The sequence below is a fragment of the Delphinapterus leucas genome, chromosome 13 (genome assembly GCF_059928025.1).
Source record: "Delphinapterus leucas isolate spDelLeu-1000000601 "Yukka" chromosome 13, BTC_Dleu_Yukka2, whole genome shotgun sequence".
In the NCBI taxonomy this organism is placed as follows: domain Eukaryota; kingdom Metazoa; phylum Chordata; class Mammalia; order Artiodactyla; family Monodontidae; genus Delphinapterus; species Delphinapterus leucas.
The window spans coordinates 11,221,240-11,248,368 of NC_143141.1; the positions used below are offsets into that span (position 1 = coordinate 11,221,240).

The window sequence follows — 27,129 nt, forward strand, 5'->3', positions numbered from 1 at the left end:
GAATGGAGCAGTAGGTGAAACATGACACGTGCTCTGCCCTTGACACTTCTTTATCAAGCATCTAAATCGACATCTAAGTGGAGAACCAGCTGGAGAGCAGAAATCCCATGTTCAGCATGGCAGCACGCTTCCCCAAGTGTGGAGATCATCACCCTCCGAGGATTCTTGGTCCTGCAAGCCTGTCCTGGGACATGTGCAAGAGGTTCTTGCCTGAACACTCTCCCCTCCATGTCTTCTGTGCACAGCTCAAGGGGCAGATTTCATTTCAGGCTGTTCTAGAAGACAGGGCCGAAAGTAAGCGAGGAAACCGCTGGAGACAAATTAAAAAATTGGAAGAATTTGGTGAAAGCCATCTGTAGGAAAATAAGAGCAAAATTTGACCCTAGGGAACTAGAGTTAGTGGGAGGAGAAAACAGGGCCAGGCCCCAAACTTGTCGTTTTGCCATTTAAATAAAGAGGTCAAGATGCTGAAGTGCCCAGGAGAATTCTCTTGAGTGACTTACCCAGAATATGGAGAAATTCCATCAGGGCGTTTCAGTGCTATGAGTCTGGGCTACTAGACATTAACAGAATTACCAAGTGGCTTTTCCAGAACACAGTGAAGGGGACATTAGCACTAGAGTTATATGGGGGCTCATGCTGAATGGGGCTGAGAAAGGAGGCAAAGCTCAGCACTCACACCCAGGCAGCAGCCCCTGACTGCAGCCAAGCACCTTTGTGCCCTGATTGAAAACTGGAAATGTTATGAGACTTGATGATTTCTGCTCCCTGGACCTGCCCAACTCTTCCTCTTGCCCTTACTGAATTTTAGCTGATCTCTTTTGGGTTAATTTTATATTCAAAACTCTACTGAAACACACACACACACACACACACGCACACACGCACACACACCATGGTTATCAACTTTGAGAGAGGGAAAAAGAAAAAAAATGAGTTAGCTCTACACCCTTCCTCTCCTAGGACCCAGCAAGATGCCTGGCACACAGTCAGCTCTCAAGAGGTAAGGAGGGGGAGGAGAAAGGGAGGAAGGAGGGAGAAACTTAGTTTTGGAATAAATGTCAGGAAAATGGCCAGCATGAAGGCACCAGTCACTTGATGGCTGCTTCTTCTCGGAGTCTCCTGATGGAATGTTTTTGCCTTCGGGAAAATCTTTCCATCTCTATCTCTTCTAGGACTGTGAAAAGGACAGAATGGGGATGAGACAACTTGATGTGTTCTTGAAACAGACATCATAAAAATGTTTTCATGAGTGACTACAAATGTGCTTGAAACAAAAGAATAGAAAGGCTCATCAAATAAATAGTCTCAGCAAAGAAATAGTAAATGCAAGCAACCAGATAGAAATATCAGAACTGAAAAATACGGGCTTCCCTGGTGGCGCAGTGGTTGAGAGTCCGCCTGCCAATGCAGGGGACACGGGTTCGTGCCCCGGTCCGGGAAGATCCCACATGCCGCAGAGCGGCTGGGCCCGTGAGCCACGGCCGCTGAGCCTGCGCGTCCGGAGCCTGTGCTCCACAACAGGAGAGGCCACAACAGTGAGAGGCCTGCGTACCGCAAAAAAAAAAAAAAAAAAAAGAACTGAAAAATACAATAACTGAAATAAAAATCTCAGTAGATGGAGTCAACAGCAGGATTGAACTGGATGAAAATGAAAATATAATCCAATTTGTGGAACACAGCTAAAACAGTGCTGAGAGGGGAACTTATAGCTTACATGAAATAGAAGAAAAGTCTCAAGTCAATAACCTCAGCTACCACCTCAAGAACCTAAAACATTGAGAGCAAGATAAACCCAAAGACAGCAGAAGGAAAGAAATAATAAAGATGAGAGCAAGAATCAATGAAATTGAAAACAGGAAGAAAATAGAGAAAAATAATGAGGCAAAGAGTTGGATCTTTGAAAAAAATCAACAAAGTTGATAACCCTTTAAAAGTCTAACAAAGAAAAGGCACAAATCACTAACATCAGGAATTAAATAGATGATATCGATAAACACGCTGCAGACATCAAAATGATAATAAAGGATTACTGAGAAAATTCTACATACATGAATTGGACAACTTAGGTGAAATGGACCAATTCCTCAAAAACACAAATCACCATACTCAATATGAAATAGACAATTTGAATAGCCCTATAACTGTTATGGAATTTGAATTTATATTTAAAATTCTAGAAAAAGAAAACACCAGTTTCCAGAATTCACTGGAGAGTTCTACTAAACGTTTAAATAAGAATTAATAATTCTACAGAATCTCTTCCAGATAGTGCAAGAGGAGGAAATACATTCATTTTATGAAGCCAGTGTTGACCTAATATCACACCAGACAAAAACAGAACGAAAAAGGAAAAGTATGGACCCATATCCCTTATGAATATAGACACAAAAGTTTCTAACAAAATATTAGGAACTAGAATTCAGAAATATATTTAAAAAATTATATATCATGACCAAGTGTGGTTTGCTCCAAGGATGCAAGACTGGTTCAATTTCCTAAAATCATTCAATTTAGTTATCCATATTAATAAGCAAAAGACAAAAAAAAATCACATGATCATATCAATTGGTACCAGAAAAAGCATTTGACAAAATGCAACACCCATCTGTGATAACCCTCAGACAATCAGGAAGAGAGTGAAACCTCCTCAACTTGGTAAAGAGCATCTACAAAAATCCTATAGCTCAGTGGTCCCCAAACTTTTTGGCACCAGGGACAAGTTTTGTGGAAGACAGTTTTTCCACAGACCAGGGCCAGTGGGGGGAGGGATGGTTTCAGGATGATTCAAGCACATTACATTTATTGTGCACTTTATTTCTATTATTATTACATTGTAATATTTAATAAAATAATTATACAACTCACCATAATGTAGAATCAGTGGGAGCCCTGAGCTTCTTTTCCTGCAACTAGATGGTCCCATCTGGGGGTGATGGGAGACAGTGACACACAAAGTGTGTTGCTTATGTCCCGTCTACTCTGTAAGATGCAGCTTAATTGTCACTTGCCACTCACTGATAGGGTTTTTTTTAATATAAATTTATTTATTTATTTTATTATTTTAGGCTGCATGGGGTCTTCACTGCTGCGTGTGGGCTTTCTCTAGTTGTGGCGAGCGGGGGCTACTCTTCGTGGCAGTGCATGGGCTTCTCATTGCGGTGGCTTCTTTTGTTGTGGAGCATGGGCTCTAGGCGAGTGGGGCTTCAGTAGCTGCAGCATGTGGACTCCAGAGCGCAGGCTCAGTAGTTGTGGCGCATGGGCTTAGTTGCTCCACGGCTTGTAGGATCTTCCTGGACCAGGGCTTGAACCCGTGTCCCCTGCATTGGCAGGCGGATTCTTAACCACTGCACCACCAGGGAAGCCCCACTGATAGGGTTTTGATATGAGTCTGCAAGCAATTGATTTATTATGATCTCTGTGCAGTCAAACCTCTCTGCTAATGATAACCTGTATTTGCAGCCAGTCCCCAGTGCTAGCATCACCACCTCAGCTCCACCTCAGATCACTAGGCATTAGATTCTCATAAGGTGCACACAACCTAGATCCCTCGCATGCGCAGTTCACAATAGGGTTCATGCTCCTATGAGAATCTAAAGCCGTAAATGATCTGACAGGAGGCAGAGCTCAGGCAGTAATGCATGCGATGGGGAGCCACTGAAAATACAGATGAAGCTTCAGTTGCTCGCCCGCCACTCACTTCCTGCTGCGCAGCCTGGTTCCTAACAGGCCATGGACCGGTACAGGGGGTTGGGGACCCCTGCTATAGCTAACAACATACATATCGGTGAAACAAGGAATGCTTTCCCGCTAACATCAGGAATAAAGCACTAATGTTTGGTCTCACCATTCTTATTCAATATAATACTAAAAGTTCTAACTAGTGAAATAAGGCAAGAAATGGAAATAAAAAGCATATTCTTTCATATCAGAAAGGAAGAAATAAAACAGTTCCTATTTATATATGACATCATTGTCTATTTAGAATATCCCAAAGAATCTACAAAACAAACAAACATCCTAGAACTAAGAAATGAGTTTAGCAAGGTCACAGGATATAAGATCAACATGCAAAAATTCATTGAATTTCTATATATTAGCAACGAACACTTGGACAGGAAAAGTTTTTTAAACTCAATATCATGTACAATTTCTCAAAAGAGTAAGTACTTGGGTATACATCTAACAATAGATAGGATTTGTATGCTTAAAACTACAAAATGTTGGGCTTCCCTGGTGGCGCAGCAGTTGAGAGTCCGCCTGCCGATGCAGGGGACACGGGTTCGTGCCCCAGTCCGGGAAGATCCCACATGCTGCTGAGCGGCTGGGCCCGTGAGCCATGGCCGCTGAGCCTGCGCATCTGGAGCCTGTGCTCCGCAATGGGAGAGGCCCCAACAGTGAGAGGCCCGCTTACCACAAAAAAAAAAACAAAAAACAAAAACCTACAAAATGCTGATCCTCAACAGAATACTAGAGGCTGAGTTGAGTAGCATATTAAAAGGATTATACACTTATGGCCAAGTGGGATTTATTCCTGGAATACAAGGATGGTTCAACAAACAAAAAAATTATCTATGGAATATATCACATTAACAGAATGAAGAAAAAAAAAAACATGATCGTCTCGATGCATTAGAAGCATTTGACAAAATTCAGCATCCTTTCATGATAAAAACACTCAGGAAACTATGTCAATATTATAAAGCCATATATGAAAAAACTCACAACATTATACTCAATGGTGAAAAACTGAAAGCTTTTCCTTTGTCAGGAACAAGACAAAGATGTCTGCTTTCACCACTTCTATTCAACACAATACTGGAAGTCCTAGCCAGAGTAATTTGGCAAGAAAAAGAAATAAAAGGCATCCAAATTGGAAAGGAAGAAGTAAAATTATCTCTATTCACAGATGATATGATCTTATATGTAGAAAACCCTAAAGATTACACAAACATCACACATACACACACTGTTAGAATGAATAATTCAGCAAAGTTGCAGGATACAAAAATCAACATGCAGATATCAGTTGCATTTCTATACATCAACAGTAAACAATCCAAAAAGGAAATGAAGGAAGCAATTCAATTTATAATAACATCAAAAAGAATTAAGTACTTAGGAATTAACAAAGGAGGTGAAAAACTTTCAGCAAAAATATTGCTAAAAGAAATTAAGGAAGATATAAATGGAAAGAAATTCTGTGTTCATGGATTGAAAGACTTAATATTTTTAAGATGTCAGTATTACCTAAAGCTATCTACAGATTCAGGGCAATCTGTCAAAAATGCATGACTTGTTTTGCAGAAATAGAAAAACTCATTGTAAAATTCATATGGCATCACAAGGGACCCTGAATAGCCAAAACAATTTTGAAAAAGAAGAAAAAAGTCAGAGGTCTCACACTTCCTGATTTGAAAATTTACAAGTCTACAGCAATCAAAATAGGGTGGTACTGGCGTAAAGACAGACATATAGACCAATGTAGAAATAAACCCTTGCATGTTTGGTCAAATGATTTTTGACGAGAGTACCAAGATCATTCAATGGGGAAACGATAGTCTTTTCAACAAATGGTACAGGGGAAACTAGATATCCACATGCAAAAGAATGAAATTGGACCGTTATCTAACATGATATACAGAAATTAACTCAAAATAGACCAAAGACTTAAATGTCAGAGCTAAAACTATGAAACTCTCAGAAGAAAATGAGAAAAGCCTCATCACATTGGATTTGCAGTATTTCTTGGATATGACATCAAAGGCATAAACAACAACAAAAAACTATACATGTTGAAATTCATTAAAGTTTAAAACTTTTGTGCATCAAATGACACTATCAACACAGTAAAAAAGCAACAAAGTATTTACAAATCACATACAGATAAAAGACTAATATCCAGAATCTCTATATAGAGAACTCAAAATTTAACAAGAAAAATCCAAACAACCAGGTTAAAAATGGGCAAAGTGCTTGAATAAACATTTCTCCAAAGATCTACAGATGGGCAATAAGCATATGAAAAGATGCTCAATATCACTAATCATTAGGAAAATACAAATCAATACCACAATGAGATAGTACTTCACACCCATTAGGATAGCTGCTATCAAAACAACAATGACAAAACCCAAAATAACAAGTGTTGGCAAGGACATGGGGAAATTGGAACCCTTGTGCACTCTTGGTGAGAATGCAAAATGGAGCAGCCGCTATGGTAAATAGTATGGCGATTCCTCAAAATATTAACCATAGAATTACCATATGATCCAGCAACTTCGCTTCTGAGCATATATCCAAAGAATTGAAAACAGTGGCTTGAATGGGTAACAGTACACCCATGTTCATAGCAGCACTAATCACAACGGCCAAAGTGTGGAAGCAACCCAAGTGTCCATTGATGGGTGAATGAATAAACAAAAAATATGGTATATACATGCAATAGAATATTATTCAGCCTTAAAAAGGGAAGGAAATTCTGACCCAGGCTACTACATGGAGGAAACTTGAATACATCATGCTAAGTGAAATAAACTAGTCACAAAAGGACATATACTGCATGGATCCATTTATATGAGATACCTAGAGTAGTCATATTCAGAGAGACAAGTAGAATGGTCCCTTTCCAGGGACCAAGGAAAAGGGAGAATGAGAAGTTATTATTTAATGGATTCAGAATTTCAGTTTTGCAAGATGAAAAAAGTTCTGGATGTGAATGGTGGTGATGGTTGCACAGCCAATGACAGACGAGGAACTGGGAGTGGGAAGAAGTGGGATCAATTCTGGGTTAAAACAAATCAGAGAGAAGAACCTGGCTGAATGCTTTTCCACAAGTTTCCCAAACTGTCTATGTGAAGTACAGTTGGCCCTCCATACCCACAGATTTCACATCCACAGATTCAATCAATCGCTGATCAAAAATATTCAGAAAGAAAATCCAGAAAGTTGAAAAAAGCAAAACTTGAATTTGCTGCACACTGGCAATGATTTACATAGCATTTGCCTTATATTTACAACTATTTATTGCTGCATAGCATTTACATTATATTAGGTATTATAAGTAATCTAGACATGATTTAAAGTATATGGGAGGATGTGCATAGGTTTTATGCAAGTACTACTCAATTTTATATAAGAGACTTGAGCATCTGTGGATTTTGGTATCCTCTGGGGGTCCTGGAACCAACCCCCCTACAGATACCAAGGGAGGGCTGTAGGAGTATGGTTCTGGGCCAGTCTATGGAGTGGATTGTGTAAGAAGTCTCAGAGGGAATAGCTTCCTCTCTGCCTGCAAAGCTGTACTTTCTGAATTTTCCCATTCCCACTGGCCATGTAACAGACAGTGCACTGCAACACTGCGAAGTAGTAGAGAGTTGGTTTGCCTGAGTGTGGCAATCACAGGAAAGCTTGGATTCTGCAGCCAGCTGTGTGACCCCCAAATATCCGTCTACCCTTAGGGTTGAGAAGCAGCAGAGCTCCAGCCTCCCCTCTGCCCAAGCACACGCAGCATGCTGGCAAAATGATATCTCAGGGTTACCTTCTCTAGAGATTTCCCTTGGCATCTGCAAAGGCAAAGATAGAGGTATGGCTAGGCTTCTCCAACGAGGCATAAAATAGAATGTGCTTTGGGTCTGGCTGGCTCTCTCACCCCTAACCCTAGCAGATGCTCTGCCTTTGATCCACTGTGATACCAGCACATGGCCCACCATCACTTTACTAAAGTGGTTCCTCTGCTGAAAGTGGTGATGGACAGAGAGCCATCCCAGGCTCTTCAGCGTCCAGAGACTCCGAAAGAAAAGATCACCTTTATCCTTAACCCTCCTCTGCTAGAGCCCTCTGGGCTCTACCAGAATCCAGCTGCCACTGCTTGTCACCTTTCTCAAGAAGAGAGGCTTTTAAGACACAAGAAATATCAAGCAGGTTGGATTAAAAAAAAATTAACATCTTCAGGCAGTTTAGAAGAAAAAGAGACTTTGATCTGGACAGCTTCCTTGGGTGATCAAAGCTGTACTTTCTGAACTGATTACCCCCCCCAACCTTTTTCCAGTGTAATATAAATAAGGCTTCCTCACCTGTGGAGGCTGATGAGCTCACACCTGGAGCTGATGGCGTGGAGGAGACTCCACAGGTGAACTATACGGATTCAAGATGGGCATTGTTCCAGTCTGGTCCAATTTCTGATCACTTTTCCATTGCAAGGAATGCCCTTAGAAATTGCAAAACTAATATTTTTTGCTAAGGCTGGCAGAAATTCCTTAACTAAGAGACAGTACCACTGCCCATCAATTTTACAAGGCAGTAATGCAGATCCCAAGCGGCTAAAGTCTGAGGCAGAAGGCAGAGCACTTCATCACAGTGAGAGAACTAGGTTGTTGCTGGGGGAAACTGTTCTGAAATCACGCTGGTATTACCATGAATTAATAAGCTTTTTCATCTTCTCTGACACTAGAGGTCCAACTCAGTCCTTTTGCTGCCTCTCCTTGCTTATTATGCGGTTCAGGCCATGGATACAGGCTGCCTACTTGGCATAAATTTCAGGCAGCCTCCCTTCTTTCTGTTGTTGGTCCCAGTGAGCTTATGTTCCTGAGGGAACCAAGGGTCTCAGTTCTACAAATGCACACACCAAGCCCTGATACTGGGCTAGGCGCTGCAGAAATTCCAAGATGCATGAGCCACAGTTCCTGCCTTCCTGATCACATTGTGGTCAGGGAGAAAGTCACATGGGCAAATAATTACACCAACAGGCAGAATGTGTAATAAGGAAAAACACACTGCTGTGAGAACCCAGGAAGGGAAGGGGTGACTTTCAAAGGGAAGAGATCAGGCAGGGGTCCTTGGACAAAATTTCAGTACAGGGAACCATTAGAGAATATAGCCATTTCAGCTTGGAGTTTGCCATAACAAAGAGAAAGAGATCTGGACATAAAAGATGATATATTTAAATTATTATACAGCAAAATGACCTTGTTTAGGGCTGTATAGTTCTATGAATTTCAACACATGTGTAGAATTGTGTAAGTACCACCACAGACTGGATACAGAACAGTTTAACCATCCTAAAATAATCCTTTATGGTATGGCTTTATAATTATGCTTTATGGTATGGCTTTATAATTATCCTCTTCCCCTTCTGATAAACGCTGGCAACCAATGATGTGTTGTCTACCACTATAGTTGTGTCATTTTGAGGATATACTGCCATTGGAATCATATAATACGTAACCTTTTGATATTGACTTCCTTCACTCAGTATTTGAGGTTCAGCTGAGTCACTGCATGCACCCACAGTTATACATTTTCATTGCTGAGTAGTATTCCATTGTATGGATGTACCCCAATTTAATCACTCACCCAGTGAAAGGCATTTGAGTTGTTCTCAGTTTTTGAAGATTATGAGTAGAGATGCTATATGTATACATATACAAGTTATCATGTAAACAATTTTTCTTAACTCTAGACCGAATTTCTCAATCTTGACAATATTGACATTTTGGGTCAGTACTTCTTTGTTGTGGAAGTGCTGTCCTGTACTTTGTAGGGTGTTTAGCGATATCCCCGGCCTCTAGTTACTAGATGTCAGTAGAACTTCTCCAGTTATGACACCAAAAAGTCTTCAGTAATTGCCAAATGTCTCTTGGGGGACAAAGGTCATCCTTCGCTGAGAGCCACTGCTCTAGGGTAAACGCTTAGGAGTGGATTTACTGGGTCATATAGTAAACGTACATTTAGCTTTGTAAAGCTACTACATTCCCAATGTATGAGAGATCCAGTTGCTCAGCATCCTCAGCAACACTTGGTATTGTCTGTATTTTTTTTTTGGCCATTCCAACAGGGATATAGGAATATAACATCTGGTTTTAATTTGCGTTTCCTAATGATGTTGAAATCCTTTGATGTGCCTTTTTGCCATCTGTATATCCTCGTCAGTGAAGTCTGTTCAAATCTTTTGCCCATTTTAAAATCAGATAATTTTTCCTACTGTTGAGTTTTGAGAGTTCTTTATAAATTCTGGGTACAAGGTCTTTGTTGGATGTGTGATTTGCAAATGTTTTTCCCAGTTTGTGGCATGTCTTTTCATTCTCTTAAAGTCCTTTGCAAAGCAAAAATTTTTTTTTATTTTGATGAAGTCCAGTTTATCAACTTTCCTATATTATAGATTGTGCTTTTGGTGTCATAGCTAATAATATATGCTTAACCCCAGGTCATGAAGATTTTCTCCCATATCTTTTTCTAGAAGTTTTAGGGTTCTATGTTTTACATTTAGATCTATGATTCATTTCGAACCAATCTGTGTATAAGGTGTGAGGTTTAGGTCAATGTTATTTATCTTTTGACTGTTGCTATCCAATTGTTTCTGCATCATTTGTTGAAAAGACTGTCCTTCTTCCATCGAATTCCTTCTGCATCTTTATCAAACTCATTCACACATATTTGCATGGGTCTGTTTCTGGGTTCTCTATTTTGTTCCATTGATCTATGTGTCTGTCCCTTGACAAAGCCATGCTATCTTGAATACTGTAACTTTATAGCAAGTCTTAAAACCAAATAGAGTAATTCCTCCAGCTTTTTTCTTCTTTTGCAAGTTGTTTTAGCCATTCTAGTTTCTTTGATTTTTCATATAAATTTTAGAATTAGCTTGTCTCTATCAACAGCAAAAAATCTGCTGAGATATTTATTGGAATTATGTAAAATCTATGGATCAATTCGGGGAGAATTGACAAATGTACTATGTTGACCTTGCCAATCCACTTTATTAGTTCTTCCTTGATTTCTTTCATCAGCATTTTCAGTTTTTAGCATAAAGATAATATACATGTTTTTGTAAACGTATACCTAAATATTTCATTTTAGGGGGAGCTACTGTAAAGGATAGATTGTTTTAAATATTGGTTTCTAATGGTACATTGTTAATATCTAGAAATACAATTGACATGTTGTATGTCGACCTTGTATCCTATGATTTTGCTAAGCTCACTATTAACTCTAGAGGTTTTGAGTTTTTTGGAAGATTTCTTGTGTTTTTTTTTAATGTAAACAATCATGTTGTCTGTGAATAAGGACAGTCTTATTTTTTACTTTCTCTTATATGTTGAATTAGTTTCCTATGGCTGCTATAGCAAATTACAACAAACTTGGTGGATTGTAACAACAGAAATTTATTCTCTCATAGTTCTGGAGGCTGGAAGTCTGAAATCATATCACTGGGCCAAAATCAAGCTGTCAGCAGGATTGCACTGTCCTTAGAGGCTGTAGAGGAGAATTCATTCCTTGCTTCTTCCAGCCTCTAGTGGCTGCTGGCATTCCTTGACCTGTGGCCACCTCACTCTAATATCTGTCTCTGTGGTCACATTGCTTCCTTCTCTTCTGTCTATGGACCCTCTCTCTGTCTGCCTTTTATAAAGATACATGTGATTGTATTTAGGGCCCACCCAGTTAATCCAGAATTGTCTCTTCATTTTGTGAATCTTTACTTGTTCACACACACAGAGATTCTTTTTCCTTAGGATGTTTGCAGATTCCAGGAATTAGGACCTGATATCATTTGGTGGCCATTATTCATTCTATAGCACATACCTTCTTTGGGGTTGTCTGAGCATTCTCCAGGATTTCATTTTGAATTATCAATATCTCTTTGTATAGTTTTTTTCTTTTTTGTTGATGCTTTAGGGATTACAATATATGACTGCACTTTTACAGTCTGCTTAAAATAAATGTTTTACCTCTTCAAGTGGAATGAAGAAACCTTACCATCATAGAGTTCCTTTCGCCCTCTCTCCTCCGTATATCATAGGCATTTTATAAGTAATCTCCGTACATAGGAAACCACATCAGACAATATTATGTTTTGTTTTCAGTCATTACACACATTTTAAAAGAATTCAAGAGAAGACAAGTCTATCATATTTACCCAGATAGTAACCATTTCTACTGCTCTTCCTCCATTCCTGATGTTCTAAGTTTCCTTTTAGTATAATTTTTCTTCTGACTGAAACACTCTTAACAGTTCTTTTAGAGCAGTCTGCTGGTAACAATTCCTCCCAGTTTTTCTTCATCTTTACAATATCTTTATTTCATCTTCACTCCTGAAGGATATTTTTACTCAATGTAGAATCCTGGGTTGATACTTTTTAAGTGCTTAAAAAATGTTATTCCACTTCTTTCTAGCCTCCATGGTTTCTGATAAGAAATTCAGTCATTCACATCATTGTTCTCCTAGAGGTAACGCACCATTTTTTCTCTGGCTGCTTTCAAGGTTTTTTCTTTGTTTTCATTTCAAGGTGTTTGATTTTGATGTGCCTGGGCATGGATTTCTTGGTGTTTATTGTGTTTGGGGTTCACCAAGCTTCTGAAACCTGCATATTTCTGGGGGTTTTCCCCAAATTTGAGGACTTGTACAGCCATTAAGTTGTCAAGTACTTTTTCAGCCCTGCATTCTTCCTTTTCTCCTTCCGGGACTCTAGTGACATGAGGTTAGTTCTTTTGTCATAGTCCCACAGGTCCCTGAGGCTCTGTTCTTTTTTTCGGTCTATTTTCTCTCTATTGTTCAAATAATTTGTTATTCTATCTTCCAGCTCACTGACTCTCCTCTGTTTCCCCTATTCTGATGTTAAGCCCGTTTTTATTTTGATCATTGTAATTTTTACTTCTAAAATTTCCAATTTGATTCTCCTTTATATCTTCTATTTCTGTGCTGAAACATTACTTTACCATTTGTTTCAAGAGGGTTTGTGATCACTTGTTGAAAAATTTTTATAATAGCTGTTTTAAGGCTTTTGCTAGATAATTCCAACATCTGTGTCATTTTTCTATTGGTGTCTGTTGATTATCTTTTCCTGGGCAAGTTACATTTCCCTTGTCCTTCACATGCTGAACTTTAAAAAATTATTTCCTGGACATTTTGGTATTTGCACCTCACAGCTTGCAGAATCTTAGTTCCCCGACCAGGGATGGAACCTGGACCCTCGGCAGTGAAAGCGCCGAGTCCTAACCCCTGGACCACCAGGGACTTCCCCATTTCCTAGACATTTTGAATGTTATGTTATGAGATCCTGGGTCTTGTTTAAATCCCATCGAGAATGTTAATATTTTTGTTTTAGCAATGAATGTATCTGGTTGTTTGGGCTGCAAGTTGCAACTCACCTTCTGTTCACTGTGGTTTCAATGTCGGTTTAGTCTTCAGAGCCTTTGCTATACTATTCTGTTCTGTCCCACGTATGCACCACACAGTGGCCAGCCTGGCACCCGCATTTTCATCTGTTTGCTAGTTCAGTTCTCAAAGTGTTTTGTGTACTGATGTGTGTTAGATCCGTGTATGTACACCTGGGGTTGAGCCCAGAAGTTCATAGACAACTTTATGGGCTTACTTTCCCAAGCCCCCCGACTCCATGACCTCCTCGGTACTCTCTGGTTCCCCAGGGCTCCCTTTTCTATCCTCCTTCCAGAATCTGGGGTTTATTTATCTTGGCCTGATGCACGCCCGTCTCCAGGGACAAGCAGCTTGAAGACTAGGAAAAAAAACTAAACTCATCACCTGTTTGGTGGTACTTTGAATTTTAGTCTTCTTCCCAAATCTGCCTACTATCAATATTTATTTTTCAGTTCCTCAAATAGCTTCTCCATTTACTCTGTCCAGGAGTTATGGCTACATTCAGGATTATTGTGAAGACTAAACGAGGTGAATGTAAAATACCTTGCAGTGCCTGGCACATAGTAGGTGATTAAAAAATATTGGTTATTATGATTCTATGGGCAGAGATTTCATAGGGGCACATGGGCTTGAGAGTAAGAAAAACAGTAAAATATTACTCTGACAATACAATAGATACCAAAAAAAGGTGTAATTTGGGACACATTTAAAGAAACCAAGATAAGTGTAGAGAGGACTCTCTGATGGCCATAAGTCTAAGGAAGCTATATAAATGAGAAGCATGGTGATGGGGGGAGACGCTTGTCCAGGGATAAATACAAAAGGGTAGCATTTAGTAAATGTCAGGATGGTCAAATCCCACCATAATGTGAGGCTTGACAAATAATCTGATGAAGATTTAAAAGGCTATTTTTAGCTATGCTCAGAGTTTGAAGAGACAGACACCTGGTCTGGGGAAGAAAGCTTTGATGTTAATAAATGCAAACAGAGCGCAGACATACTTGTCTCCTAGAATGTCCCCATCTTCTCTCTGAATTGGGAAGGACACAGTTTTAAGACATTTGAAACCAAGGAGGACAAAAGAGATGTCAGGAAACTGTAAATGAGCAAATGTCCACGTTAAAAAAAAGAAAGAAAGAAAGGAAAATAGATTGGGGAAACTATAGAATTTATAAATCCAAGTTAAAATGCTAGAAAAGGCTATTCAAAATAGTTTATGAGTGATTAGAAAAAGATGGTCACTAGGAGCGTGGTCTGTGCTCACTGTGGCTAAGCCTTGCTAAACTAATCTTATTTCCTTTCTTAATCATGTTGCTAGAAAACAAAATCTGGGGAAGTTGAGGTATCTTGATTTTTTTTTTTTTTTTTTTTTTTTGCGGTACGCAGGCCTCTCCCTGCTGTGGCCTCTCCCATTGCAGAGCACAGGCTCCAGACATGCAGGCTCAGCGGCCATGGCTCACGGGCCCAGCCGCTCCGCGGCATGTGGGATCCTCCCAGACTGGGGCACGAACCCACGTCCCCTGCGTCGGCAGGCGGACCCTCAACCACTGCGCCACCAGGGAAGCCCGATGTATCTTGATTTTGCACAGCACTTTCCAGACTCTTAGGCTATCCTTATGTACAAGCTAGAGAAATATGAGTTAGATGAGAGTCTGTTAAATAGATTCTCAAATACTTGATTGAAAAGATATAGACCTATCAGTTGAATTCTATGATATAAAGACAAAGATGGGACTGACAAATCTGTAAATGACATAAACACATGAGGTGATTGAATCAATATTCATAGAGATTTGGGGGACTTAAGGTAAGTCATATCAACAAGATGATACTTTAAGAGAATAAATTTAAAATCATCCCTTTAGGGATGTATGTATGTATGTATGGGTTGGTTGAAAACGGTTCATAGGAGAAAAGACATAGTAGGAGTATTAACTGAGCAAACATTTGATGTAAACCAAATTGCATGGTATTCTTTCACTCATTTCTTCAAAAAACGTGTGACTGTCATAAAAGCAAATTCCATCTTCCTTTGCTTGTAAAAGTATAGAGTCCCAAACCAGGACAGCGATGGTGCTACTGACACTACAGCGACAAGAAAACATCTGGACACTGCGTTCAGTCCCGTGAGACACCTTGAAGGAGAGAATTAAGCATTTAGAAGAGGCCACCAGGTCCAACGTGGCACAAGAGCTGGAAGCTGCGTTGTGAGAAAATGGCAGTCTGTGGAGGCTGATCCTCTGAAGAAAGAACGCCTAAGCAGAGATGTGAAACTTATCTTTAAATTGTTAAGGCTGTTATCTGGATACTTTGATACACTCCTGCTTTGCTCCTTAGGCAGCAGAAGTTACAGGATTAATAGCTATGAGGTATACAGGAAATTGGATGTCAGCCAATCTCTTACAGTGTATCAGCTTTTTTTCCCAGACCCTAGGCATACAGAGATGAGCAGGACAAGATCCCTTTCCGACAGAGTTAACAATCCATAAATTCATCTTCCACATAGGCAAGTGGTTCAGTATGCAATGGTTCTTCCAACAGTGGGTTGGAGAACTGGATGCCTCTTAATGCACTGAGTTCCCATCTCTGAAACATAAAAGGAAACACATTCAGGTTCCATTTGAGGACCTGAGGCTGGGCTGATGGTATCTGGACCTCCAGGTGGTGTTCTGGTCACTACCAAGAACCAGGACGCCTGTTTCCCAGGACAAGAAAAGAGGGTAGCCAAAGGAGAGTCCGAACTGTGTTCAAGGAGAAAAGAAAGAGTTCAAAGGCAGAAAAGTGGCCCTGAGCATCAGATACACAAGAGCCACAGACTGTCAACAGGAGGACAAGTCAGGAGTCGACAGAAGGGCAGAGCAGACATAGTCAGTGCAGTGTGACACTGGCCCTCTGGGATGAAACGTGGGAATGGTGTCAGCAGTCGGGGCTGTGTGGGACCAGGTGAACTTGAACTTGAGATAGGACTGGACTAAGGCTGGATGACCACCTTGTTGGGGGTGTTAGAGATGGGATTTTTCCAGACATCCTCCCTTTGCTTTTCCAGCTCTACTCTCCACCCTTCTCCACCCTGCTCTGGGCCCAGGAAATTGATCTACGTAACTTGCATCAGAGGAATCCTTGCCCTCTGTATCCAGTTAGGTTCTGAGAACAGGAAGCCCCAGCTAGAGACTGGAGATGGGGAGGAGAATGAGGTTGGGATATCCCTGCCCCCTGCCTGCCTTGTGGGATCACCTTGGGGTTTCTGTGTTCCTTGGCTGAAGGTCACAGCTCCTCTAAGGGGACCCTGTCAACATAGCTTTCTCTTCCAGGATCGACATAGCTCTCTTCCCTCCAAACCTAGAGATGATAACAATTGAACTTTGCCTCACAATAATATGGAAAGGGGGGAACAGGTGGGAGTAGAGATAAAACAAGATTGGCTATGAGTTGACAGCTATTAAAGCTGGATGACATAGACTTGGAGGTACCTTATACTATTATCTCTATGTTTGTATAATTTTGGAATTATTAAATATGAAATGCTAAAAAATAGTTAACTTAAAAGTTACTTGTTCATTGTAAAGACTTCTGAAATTCTCATTTAACAATTCTACATTTACCTCATTTTTATTTAAGTCCTTCATAGAAATATGACACTTTTACTAATACCTTGAAATGCTCAAATAAAAAGCACTACTAAACAGTAATTAAATGCATTGCATCGTTACCTTTTATAGTTGCTATAGGCAATTTGAGTGTATTTTTTTTGCATTATACAAAAAAAAAGTTACTTGTTAATACAGGAAAACTCATCTATTATTGCTGGATGCCACTGATGTCATGATGGAGGTCTGCGTGTCGGTTTCAGAAACGTGATAGGAAAAACGTATTGAAACAAAATGCAAATGAGGAATGCTATTTTTATGAAAGTCTAATCAAACCATGCTCAATGGAAAATATCAAGATGATATTATTCAGAATGGGCATTTAGAATATTCTTTCATGGGCTTCCCTGGTGGCGCAGTGGTTGAGAGTCCGCCTGCCGATGCGGGGTACACGGGTTCGTGCCCCGGTCCGGGAAGATCCCACATGCCGCAGAGCGGCTGGGCCTGTGAGCCATGGCCACTGAGCCTGCGCGTCCGGAGCCTGTGCTCCGCAATGCGAGAGGCCACAACAGTGAGAGGCCCACGTACCGCAAAAAAAAAAAAAAGAATATTCTTTCATGAATCAAGAAAGAAAGCAAACAGAAATATTACATTTATTTTTTAAAATATATTATGAGTGGACTTTGATTCTAAGTAACCTGGGGTGGGGAAGAATTAGATGAGATTGTAGATGAAGCAAGACTGGCTGTGAGTTAATATCTGTTGAACTGGGGGGATGGAGACATGGAAGTTGGTTACACTATTTTTTCTAATTTTATATATGCTTTAAATTTCTCCATAGAGTGGTTTCAAAATATAAAACATATACTGCATGTCCAAAATGTGACCATTTTCAGACTTAGAGAACAAACTTATGGTTACCAGGGGGAAAGCAGGGGGAGGGATAGATTGAGAGTTTGAGATTGACATGTACACCCTACTATATTTAAAATAGATAACCAACAAAGACCTACTGTATAGCACAGAAACCTTGGCTCAATATTTTGTAATAACCTAAATGGGAAAAGAATTTGAAAAAGAACAGAAACTTGTATGGGTATAACTGAATCACTGCTGTACACCTGTAACTAACACATCATTGTTAATCAACTATACTCCAATATAAAATAAAAATTAAAAAAAACAAAATATGACCATTTATAGTAAGTATGTATTAACTTTTATGATCTTATGAAATGTAATATTACGCTATTTCTCATTCGCCTCCTTAGATTCTGCGTTTTCTAACATATTTTTCCATTTCTCTCCTCTTCCCCCACCCCTTAGTTTTGTCTGCTATATGGAACCAAACTGGTGTTCCAGGAGCGAGCCTGGTATCTAGAACATAAATATTTGACTCCGCTGGCCAGCATGAAGATTAGGCGTTAGGTAAGAATCCCTGGGGTGCAGAAGAAACCCTTCATGCCTCAGCTGTTGGCTCTTTGCTTTCTTAGAAAACAGTCCTGCCAATCTTTTATCGGTTTCCACTCACAAATTTTTGCGCCTCTGAGACTTCACATACATGGTTTCATTGCCTACTGTGATCGTATTACACTTCAGAGTTTAAGTGACAGGGAAGTGATTCACCGTGTATGAACTTCTCACATGTAAAGGAGAGGAAGAAATCAAAAGTGCTGGCAAAAAAAAAAAAGAGGTATGAAGTGATTTTCATTTTCTTACTTCTTACAAAAGCCTATTAACTCATTCTTTATATTTAGAAAAAAGGCCTGGTGGTATTTTTGTCAGTGGTTGCAATGGGAATTCAGTGTGACAGCCACAGAGCACCTGAAAATGAGGATAGAGCCAGTGAATCATCACCATAATGCTGCTTTAGAAAAAGACTGTTAAACAGCATAATCATCTATACAACACATTTTCTGGGTTCCCTCTCTCTTCCAGGCCCCCTGTTAGATGCTGAAACACAGACAGGTATATCCTCAGTCTCTGCATTCAAGGGAGCTTATTATAGCTGGGGACACGAAACTGCCTTCAAATAACACAACAACACGAGGGAGTGGACCTTCCCAATGAACTTGGCCACAAGAATAAGTTCAGAGGACAGAGGTCACTTTGGAATTAATGGCGTTCTTTGCTAGACCTGGAAGAGGGGAAGATTCAAAGTGGAGGCGGTGGTTCAACTGAGGAGGGGGAAATGCAGGTGAGCCTTCAGATGGGGTTGGTGAAGTGAGCAAAATCATAGAAACGGGAGTACTTGGGGCAGACATGTTAAGAAACAGTGAAAAGACCAGTTTGGTTGAAGTCTTAACTGATAGACAAACCTGGAGAAGCCTGCCGGAGCAAAACTATAATGGGCTGGGAAGAACCTTGAAGAATCTTTTTCCTTCTTAGGAGGCAGCAATTATGACAAAAAGCATGTATAAAAATACTTTAGTTATCTATTGCTATGTAACAAAAACCCCAAAACTTAGTGGCTTAAAACAACAACCATTTCTCATTTCTCATGACTCTGCAGTCTGGACAGGGCTCCACTAGATGGTTCTTCTGCCCCACGTGGCGTCCGCTGGGGCTGAGTGCTCAAGATGTCCTAGATGTGTACTAGTCACCGTCCTTGGAAAATGATTTGTAAGATTAATATGAAGGGCAAATTGAAGGTATCTTCTTCCCCTTGCAAGGCGTCTGAAGGGACTCTTAGCTTGAGACCCACCCTAAACCAAATTGAGGTTTTCTGGAAGACTCAGAGAGTTGAAATAAGGGCAGCAATAGCTTTACCCTCCCCCGGGCTTATAGCTCTTTGGCGTCCAGCTTACTGTCTATTAAATTTCTTGCTTAGTGCTGGCCCTGGTTTCCACTATCATCACCGCCCGCTCCACCGCAATCACCATGAGGCCGTCGAAGTGAAAATTCAGATTTGCTGGAAATGGCAAATGCCTTCATGGCAAACGCAATTTTCTTACTTGTTTATTTCTCTTGGTTCCCATTTTCCCTTAATTTTTTGCATTACGGTATTGTCAGATCATTGATGCTTTAAAGGTGTAGAAGAGAAAACCTAGCTCTCTGATATCAGAAATAGAAAGTTCCTTCAATATTACCTCGCTTGACCTCACAACAACCCTTTGAGTGATGTTCATTATTCTTACACGTGGGTGAGGAAACAGATCCAACGTGACACAGTAACTTGCCCAAAGTAATACAGGTAGCAAAAACCCATATCTCTCTGGCTCTAAATATTTTCAATTATTTGGTTAGAAATCAGCATCAGTCAGTAACAAAAATCACACTCAGTGCCCAGTTGTTGGTTTCTAATTTCATTTTCCAAAATAGCAACCAGGGTCCTTAGAGAAATGGCTGATCCTGGCTGGGGCTATGAATATATAAGATGAACCTGGAACATCTTCTAGAGCCAGAAAGTCAGAAAGTGCTCAAAACAGAAATAAAAATAGAAAGACCCACAGTTATGGGGGTATGTCCAAGGGATGTGGGAAGGAACTAACTGAAAGAGCTCCCAGGGGCCAAAGCTGGAATACTTAGAGCAACAAAATAGATAACATCATATTGGATTTTAACCCAAAGTACAAAATAAACACATGGGAATACCCGGGTGGTCCAGTGGTTAGGACTCCACGCTTCCACTGCGGGGGGGCGCAGGTTTGATCCCTGGCTGGGGAAATAAGATCCCACATGCGGGATGGCCAAAAAAATAAATAAATAAATAAAAGTGAACACAAACAAAGAGACAAGTCTTCCTTAAAGAAGAATTCCAGGGCTTCCTTGGTGGTGCAGTGGTTGAGAGTCCCCCTGCTGTTGCAGGGGGCACGGGTTCGTGCCACGGTCTGGGAGGATCCCACATGCCGCGGAGCGGCTGGGCCCATGAGCCATGGCCACTGGGGCTGCTCATCCGGAGCCTGTGCTCCACAACGGGAGAGGCCGCAACAGAGAGAGGCCCGCGTACCGCAAAAAAAAAAAAAAAAAAAAAGGAATTCCAAATGATACATGTAGATACTCCCCCCTTCAGGAAGTGAAACAATTTTCCTTCCCTTGAATGTGAGTTGGACTTAGTGACTTCCTTCTATTTTTAAGAATAGAGAATGGGAAGGGAAAAGAGTTACTTTACAGTGGAGAAATCTGGTAGATCCCATTTAACCACGTGATTAAGGTTAATACCACCAGTAATAAGTCATGTTGATGACGTGGACCTCTGATAATGATGTGATGAGAAGAGTACTTCACTCTTCCCCAAAACCCATAGTCCAATCATGAAAAAAACATGTCAGACAAAACCAAATTGAGGGATGGTCCATACAGTACCTGATTGGTACTCCTCAAACTGTCAATCAACGAAAGACAAGGAAGGACTGAGAAACCATCATCAACCAGAGGCAACCAAGGAGATGTGAGGACTGAATGCAGTGTGGTACCTGGATGGAGTCCTGGAACAGAAAAAGGACATTGGTAGAAAAACTGGTGATACCTGAATAAAGTCTATATTTGTTAACATTAATGTACTAATATTTTTTAAATCTTAGTATATTTTACTGTTTTTATCTTCTTTATTTTTTTTATTGAGGTATAGTTGCTTTACAATATTGTGTTAGTTTCTGAAAGTCAGTCAACTATATGTATACATACATCCCCTCTGTTTTGGATTTCCTTCCCATTTAGGTCACCACAGAGCATTAAGTAGAGTTCCCTATGCTATGTAGCAGGTTCTCATTAGTTATCTATTTTATACATATTAGTGTATATATGTCAATCCCAATCTCCCAATTCATCCCTCCCCTGCTTTCCCCCCTTGGTGTACATACGTTTGTGCTCTATATCTGTGTCTCTATTTCTGCCTCGCAAGCAGGTTCATCTGTACCATTTTTCTAGATTCCACATATATGCGTTAATATATGATATTTGTTTTTCTCTTTCTGACCTACTTCACTCTGTATGACAGTCTCTGAGTCCATCCGCATCTCTACAAATGACCCAGCTCCATTCCTTTTTATGGCTGAGTAATATTCCACTGTATATATGTACCACATCTTCTTTATCCATTCATCTGTCGATGGACGTTTAGGTTGCTTCCATGACCTGGCTATTGTAAATAGTGCTGCAAATGACCCACCTCCTAGAGTAATGAAAATAAAAATAAAAATAAACAAATGGGACCTAATGAAACTTAAAAGCTTTTGCACAGCAAAGGAAACCATAAGCAAGACCAAAAGACAACCCTCAGAATGGGAGAAAATATTTGCAAATGAAGAAACAGACAACGGATTAACCTCCAAAATATACAAACAGCTCATGCAACTCAATATCAGAAAAACAAGCAACCCAATCAAAAAATGGATGGACGACCTAAATAGACATTTCTCCAAAGAAGACATACAGATGGCCAAGAGGCACATGAAAAGCTGCTCAACATCACTAATTATTAGAGAAATGCAAATCAAAACTACCATAAGGTATCATCTCACAGTGGTCAGAATGGCCATCATCAACAAATCTACAAACAATAAATGCTGGAGAGGGTGTGGAGAAAAGGGAACCTTCCTGCACTGTTGGTGGGAATGTAAATTGATACAGCCACTATGGAGAACAGTATGGAGGTCCCTTAAAAAACTAAAAATAGAACTACCATATGACCCAGCAATCCCATTACTGGGCAGATACCCTGAGAAAACCATAATTCAAAAAGACACATGCGCACCTTAATGTACTAATATTGGCTTCTTAGTTCTGACAATGGGCCATAGTTATGTAAGATGTCAACATTAGGGGAAACTGGGTGAAGGGAGTATGGGAACTCTCTGTTGGAACTTTTCTGTAAATCTAAATATATTCTAAGGGAATTCCCTGGCGGCCCAGCAGTTTGGACTTGATGCTTTCACTGCCATGGGCCCAGGTTCGACCCCTGGTTGGGGAACTAAGATCCTGCAAGCCACGTGGGGCTTGGCCAAAAAATATATATACATATATGTGTGTATATATATATATATATATTCTAAAATAAAAAGTTTATTTTAAAAAGAAGTCAGCATCAGGGAATAGCAATCAGCCTGGGCTGATTCTAAATAATAAAACTTTTCAGAGTACCCAGGAGTTATGCTGAAGCTCCAGTCTAATGATAATTAATAATGCACATATTTATTCTTTAAAAAAAATCTCATTGCATTCTCATAAAGATCTTCAAGGTAAGTAAGGCTGATATAATCCCCATGCAGTAAATGAATGAAACTAAGAAACAGAGAAGTTAAACAGCTGCCCAAGATTCCATCTGATCATAGAATCCAGAACTTCTGACCCTAAACGGAGGCGGACTAACCTGCAGCACCACCTGTTTGTAGCCCTACTTGTCCACATGGGCACCACAGAGCCGAGTTCAGAAGCTTCAGAAAGGCCTGCCTGATGTCCCGCAGTGGGTAAGATCCATCATGCAGCACCACCTGTTTGTTTGTAGCCCTACTTGTCCACATGGGCACCACAGAGCCGAGTTCAGAAGCTTCAGAAAGGCCTGCCTGATGTCCCGCAGTGGGTAAGATCCATCATGCAGCACCACCTGTTTGTAGCCCTACTTGTCCACATGGGCACCACAGAGCCGAGTTCAGAAGCTTCAGAAAGGCCTGCCTGATGTCCCGCAGTGGGTAAGATCCATCCACATACTCCAGAAGTACCCACTGGTCCGACTGATGCTCATGAGAGATGGGAGTTTGGACTGGGTTTTGTTTTCTTTTAAAATGCAAGCCCATCTCCCACGCCCTTCCTGGCTGTGATAACTAAGTGCTTTCTTTTGTCTGGAGCTTCAGTACTGGCAGAGCTGGTCCACATCCATGATCCTGTGTAACCCCCACAAGCACCCTTTAGTATGAATAACTGCTAATCTACTGTAGGGATGGGGAACCTGAGGCTGACTTGCAGCTGATGTACTGAGAGGGAAAGGTACTTCTGGACTCAGGTTCCCCGCTGTTCTAGTGATCCCAGACCTGAACTGTAGGATGGGGTAGCTCCACCTTTGTGCCCTCATTGTGAGACCTTGGCTCAAAGGCAGTCTCGTGGTGGTGCCTCTGGGGCTGCATCATAACAAGGCCCCCAAGTAAAAGGTCTCTGTGCCCTTTCCATTAAGAACTGTTGCAGGGGTGTGTATAGAACAATTGTATGCTTTGTTCTTGGAAAATTTAGTGTCCAGGAATTATCCCGTTTCAGTCTTCATTGACCTAGACATTTGTTTTGCTTTAGATGATTATCAGCATTAAGGAGGAACTATCAGCTGAGGCTCATTTTAAGGAGGAAAATCTTTCAAAATAACCTAAGTTACCAATTGCGTATCTCCACTAAAACCAACTTCACGTTGCTTAAAATAAGACAAAACCAAGCGAAAACGTCAGCTTTTTAAAATGATGTATTTTAATGGAAATGAATATTTGGCCCCGAGTCCTCTACCTTATTTTATACCAGTCCTTAAAGTCAACTAAGGTTCTTTTTTAAAATTTTTATTTTTTTATTTATTTTTTATTTTTGGCTGCATTGGGTCTTCATTGCTGCGTGCAGGCTTTCTCTAGTTGCAGTGAGCGGGGGCTACTCTTCGTTGTGGCGCACAGGCTTCTCATTGCGGTGGCTTCTCTTGTTGTGGAGCATGGGCTCTAGTTGCACAGGCTTCAGTAGTTGTGGCACGAGGGCTCAGTAGTTGTGGCTCATGGGCTTAGTTGCTCCACGGCATGTGGGATCTTCCCAGACCAGGGCCCCAACCCGTGTCCCCTGCCTTGGCAGGCGGATTCTTAACCACTGCACCACCAGGGAAGCCCCAAAGTCAACTAAGTTTTAGGGCTGGGACATTTTTCTCATTGGAGTGTTTGCTCCCTGAATTCCCTGGCACAGCTGCCCGGCTCTGTCAGTGCCCACCGGTATTGGAACAGTGACTCTTGGTGACATACAGAGAAGCAAGTACATGTAGATAGATGTGTGGTCAACTCACGCTAGGAAATCCACAGGGGAGGAAGCTCTTCAGTCTATGTGGATCAAGAGAACCACGGACCGGCTGTGGTTGCAGATCAAAAAAGACCCTATTCAGCATGGTGAAAATAATACTTAGCAAAATGTTGAATCAGGTTCTGTTTCCTGCCCTGAGCCCAAATCATGGAACCATGTGAGAATGCGGGTTTTAAAGGACCTGCAGGGAAGTGAGGGAGGGCTGTGTAACTCAGCACAGCAGCGCAGAGAGCCACTCCTCTCCACCTCCCAGAGGGCATGGGAGGCTGCCTGTAAGAGTAACCGCGTTAAAAACCAGACACTCGTTCAGGAAGGGAGAAAATAAATACTGATCATGACCATGGCCAAGCAATCACGCCACCTCCACAATATTTGATCACATTATACCCGCAGCTGTTACTCCTTCACCCAGATGTTGCCTTGATGTCCGGATTGAGTCGTGACCGGCCAGTTCCTTCCTGAGAGCACTGTTTCTGTTGGAGCAGCAGATGACTGGCAACTTTTCCCACTGAGTCCTTCTCCCATGCCTCTAGACTGGCCGTTTTCATTTTGGTGTGTTAGGGTGAAGCTCACATTCACCAGCACCAGCCCAAGTCCTGTTTTGTACCCTCACCAGCAAGTGGACACAGGGGTGGGCCCAGCCCCTAATAGTCGTACTCTGCCCCAGCGAAAGGAATCCTTTTCCTTCCTGAGTGAGAACTGCCGGGAGACCCAGCTGCAGCAGGGAGGCCAGGGGGAGCCTGTTGATGGCAAGTGATCTTGGCTCTTCTGCTATATTTGCTCAAGTCTAAAACAACCACTAAGGTTTGGGTTTTAGTCTCAGTTTAGTCACTCAAATAGTTGATTCATTAAAGAGGAAAAACATTCAAGCCCGATGTTGATGGGTCATTCAAGTATTGATAGTTCTGAGTCGATGTAGCCACTAACACATTGATTTATTCTTAGGAAATGGGCTTAGAGTAAGAATGTGCAGAAGTGTGGCAGACACTAGACCCCAAAGCCAGGACGCTACGGGGCTTCTTTGAATTTAGAGGGTAGATAACACTTATTTACTATTTTGAATTAAGTGTACAATATAAATGCAGTCATTGCCCTGTGGCATAAAGACTTGGGTTGAAAGAAACAGAATAGGAAGAAAAACTTGGGGGAGAGTTCCAAGATGGAAGGATGGTGTTGGGATATTAGCCCTTTTTCTCCTCAAATTTTAACTTCTAGAACACGTACCCCATGCTCATACCCACGAGGCTTACAAATGGTGCACGCGCCCTTCACTTCCTACAAATGCTGTGTTGGCTGTCTTCCATGCTGCGTTAAATGTTTCTTTTTAAATGGCCACTCAGATTTCTTATCCTTCTATTTCCCTTTCCCCAAACACCTGGATCAGGGTAGCTTAACAGATGTTCAGATACTGGAATCAAATGCAACACAAACTGAGGTTTTAGGCAAAAGATGTTGCAGACATCCATTGGGTTGGGAAAGGGAGGTGGGACTTCTCCGTCCCTTGGCCTCACCTACTCCCTACAGACTCTTTCTTTGTAAGGAATTTAAGAAAAGATCTCTGTTTCCCCAACTCCCATCCTTCCCACCCAGCAAGGTCCATCTGACTTGGCTACAAGCAACTGACAAGGTTTTGAGAATGCTTGGCTGTGTCCTCCAGGCTGGTGTGGTGTGTAACCACAAGCACCCATTCCATCAGGGTGCGGAGGGATAGCTCCTAATGATGGATCCTTGGTCTAGAAGCCAGGGGGGTGTCACTGAAATGACATCACAATGAAGTGGTGTTACATGGAATGCAATTGAGTCAAATTTTAAAATCCTCTTTGTTTTGAAAGCACCCCTGAACTGGCTTTAACTTCCTTTCACTATTGTAGGACCCCTGGTTCACTTCCAGGAGATGGCAGGAAACAAAATATGAGTGTATCCTGGTCCACCTTCTTTTCCAAGAGCCAGAAACCCTCAAACGAGAGAGACAAGGAAAATACCAGTCCCAACAGAGTGCCACTAAGAAAAGGGAAAAACGCTCTTTTCCCTCCCCCCTCCCCTTTACCTCTGGCCCAAGCCTGCTCTTTAGTGGCATAAAATACATTGTTGAACCGATAAATGCAGGCCATTCAACTGAGGTTAAGAAAATACAAGTGAGATGTGTTTCTTCACTTTGGCTAGTAAAATGGACCCTGAGGTCATCACCCCTGCAATCCTGGTTCTGCGTGGCAGCCATCTGGTCGACCCTTGTGCTTTGCTTCACAGTACAGCTTTGTGTATCCGGGAGAGCCAGGCTCATTCCGTTTCATTCATTCAAGGATAACTTGTTATAACCACAGGATAGAGCAACTTGTTTTGCTGAGCTCCAGCCTCTGAATTCTTCTGGCAACTGTATTATCCTGGGCTCCTTGGGGAGGTACTTGAAGTGCTGGGTAATTG

At 41.2% G+C, this 27,129-nt stretch overlaps 1 protein-coding gene across 1 annotated transcript in view; it reads left to right on the top strand.

Annotated features, from left to right (window-relative positions):
* Positions 1-27,129, top strand: part of ACOXL (acyl-CoA oxidase like) — a 372,543-nt gene that overhangs the window by 314,039 nt on the left and 31,375 nt on the right. The window contains 1 exon segment of the mRNA XM_089922788.1: positions 18,064-18,165. Coding sequence (XP_089778914.1) covers positions 18,064-18,165 — 102 coding nt within the window.